The sequence below is a fragment of the Rattus rattus genome, unplaced genomic scaffold (genome assembly GCF_011064425.1).
Source record: "Rattus rattus isolate New Zealand unplaced genomic scaffold, Rrattus_CSIRO_v1 flattened_line_194594, whole genome shotgun sequence".
Lineage (NCBI taxonomy): Eukaryota > Metazoa > Chordata > Mammalia > Rodentia > Muridae > Rattus > Rattus rattus.
In genome coordinates, this window is record NW_022652105.1 from 1 (window position 1) to 2,654 (window position 2,654).

A 2,654-nucleotide genomic window follows, 5' to 3' on the forward strand; every position below is an offset into this window, starting at 1 on the left:
CTTGGGAAGGAGAGGTAGGGCCTGGAACAGGATGGCAGCTGGAAGGTGACGGGCAGTCCCAGCTCTCAGTAGCGGTAGTGGTCAGGCTTGAAGGGGCCGTTAACAGGCATGCCCAGGTACTGGGCCTGCTTCTCAGTCAGCTTCGTCAGCTTCACGTTCAGCTTGCCCAGGTGGGCTTCAGCCACTGCCTCATCCAGCTTCTTAGGCAGGAAGTGAACCCCCACGGGGTATTTGTCTGGGTGGGTCCACAGCTCAATCTGTGCCATCACCTGGTTTGTGAAGGAGTTGCTCATCACGAAGCTGGGGTGGCCCATGGCACAACCCAGGTTGACCAGACGGCCTTCAGCCAGCAAGATGATGCGGTGCCCATTCTTTAGCAAGTAGCGGTCCACCTGGGGCTTGATGTTCACCTTCTCCACGGCGTTCTCATTGAGCCACTTCACATCAATCTCCACGTCGAAGTGTCCAATGTTACAGACAATGGCATCATCCTTCATCTGTTCAAAGTGCCGGCCAAGGATGATATCAACACAGCCCGTGGTGGTCACAAAGATGTTGCCCTCCTTACAGGCCTCGTCCATGGTGGTTACCTCGTAGCCCTCCATGGCAGCTTGCAGTGCATTGATGGGGTCAATCTCGGTGATGATGACTCGGGCCCCGAAACCCCGCAGGGCCTGGGCACAACCCTTGCCCACATCACCATAGCCTGCTACCACTGCCACCTTGCCCGCAATCATCACATCTGTGGCCCGTTTGATGCCATCTATGAGGGACTCCCGGCAGCCATAGAGGTTGTCAAACTTGCTCTTGGTGACAGAATCGTTGACGTTGATGGCAGGCACCTTCAGTATCCCATTGGCCATCATCTTGTAGAGGTTGTGGACGCCGGTCGTGGTCTCCTCAGAGATACCTCGGATGCCTGACAGAAGCTGTGGGTGTTTGGTGTGGATGAGGTTAGTAAGGTCACCGCCATCATCCAGAATCATGTTGAGGGGTCCGTCCTTGAAGTGCAATGTCTGCTCAATGCACCACAGGTACTCTTCATCCGTCTCTCCCTTCCAGGCAAACACTGGAATGCCAGCCTTGGCAATGGCAGCCGCTGCATGGTCCTGAGTGGAGAAGATGTTGCAGCTGGACCACCGCACCTCAGCACCCAGGGCCACGAGAGTCTCAATGAGGACAGCAGTCTCCACAGTCATGTGCAGGCAGCCAGCAATGCGAGCGCCCTTTAGTGGCTTGGAGGTGGAGTACATCTCCCGCATTCGCATCAAACCTGGCATCTCGTTCTCAGCTATGTCCAGGGCCTTCCGTCCCCAGGCAGCCAGTCCGATGTCCGCGACTTTGTAGGGCAGTTTATCAGCCATGCTGGCGGCGCTTCCGCTAGGAATGATGAACTCTGTGAAGGGGGCCGGGCGGCGCGGGGCAGGGCTGTCTGATTGTCTTGAACAAGAAGCTGCCAGGTGGTAATAGCAGCGGGCGACATTACCTACATCATCGATTTCCAGGTGGCACAGTACTGTTTCACACAAACGTGTCAGAAATAACCCTGTGAGAAGGATACCTTTATTTTATGGAACCCGAGAACTAGAACTCGCCATAAGCTGCACAGCTGCTCAGACAGCAGAGGCAGATCTCTGTGTGCAGAGAAGGTAGAGGTCAAGTATGCGCTGAGGGAGGTACCAGGGATGCTGTCCCAGATGTTCATCTTCCCAATCCAGGGAGCTCTTCATCATCAGGGCTTTCCTTTCAGCCTGTCCCTTGACAGTCTACCCCCAGAGTTCTCCAGCGTGTAAGAATCTAATTAGTTCTATTTCTCTTGAGATGGCTTTGGCTGGCCTTGATCTCTGAGGCTATTCTCTGGCCTCGGCCTCACAAGTAGCCGCCCATAGCTCGTAAGGAGATTTGGCTGCATTTCTGTTATGTACTGTCCCCCTCAATGCCCTTTAGTCCTTTTCTGCCCTGGATATGGAACCCAGAGCTTTGTATGTGCTAGACGAGCCCTCTATAGTGAGTCGTTTCCTTTTTCCCCTTCTTTGCAGAATTTTAAAAGTAATGTTCTGGGCTGATGAAATAGCTCCATGGGTAAGACACTGGCTACGAAGCCAGTCGACCTGATTTTTTAACCCCAGAAAACCAACTCATGAAGATTGTCCTCTGAACCCCTCAACACACAATGAATAAATTAAAAATGTAAGTGATGCATTTTCTTTTAAAATGGGTTCTTCAAGCCTATATGGTCTCTATTAGCCATATTTTGTTCTCAATTGTAGGATGATGTCACAGGTGAGGCAGGCACAAGATAGAAGGAGGCCTGTCACTGGATGAGAAGGAAGGATGGGCGGGAGAGAAGTTTGAAGGAAGAGGAGGAGACTGGGACAGAAAGGTAGAGACAGGAGGAAGAGAGGGAGAAGCCGTGGCAGGACAATATGGCAGGTGACGTTAAGATTCCACTCTGGGCCCGCAGCAGCTCTCTGCTCCCAGAACCCGTGGGAGAGATACCTTACCGCCTGGTCAGGCGGGCACTCCTGAGGCTGCAGAGTGGAAGAGACCACCAACACTGCCCACCCCTGCCCACATCCCTGACCCAAGAGGAAACTGTACAAGGCCTCTGGGTTCCTGTGGGGGAGGGCCCAGGAGCAGCAGGAGCCCTGCCT

General features: G+C 53.7%; 1 protein-coding gene across 1 annotated transcript; it reads right to left on the minus strand.

The window, feature by feature from the left end:
* Nucleotides 1–6: 6 nt before the first annotated feature.
* Nucleotides 7–1,422, minus strand: LOC116889811 (adenosylhomocysteinase). Its single transcript, XM_032890657.1, has one exon. The coding sequence runs from the start codon at nt 1,362–1,364 to the stop codon at nt 66–68; it is 1,299 nt and encodes a 432-aa protein (XP_032746548.1). The 5' UTR covers nt 1,365–1,422; the 3' UTR covers nt 7–65.
* Between the last annotated feature and the right edge of the window lie 1,232 nt (nt 1,423–2,654).

Bases quoted from the DNA above. Each gene is read 5' to 3' on its own strand.
- LOC116889811 (XM_032890657.1), bottom strand. From the start codon at position 1,364: ATGGCTGATAAACTGCCCTACAAAGTCGCGGACATCGGACTGGCTGCC.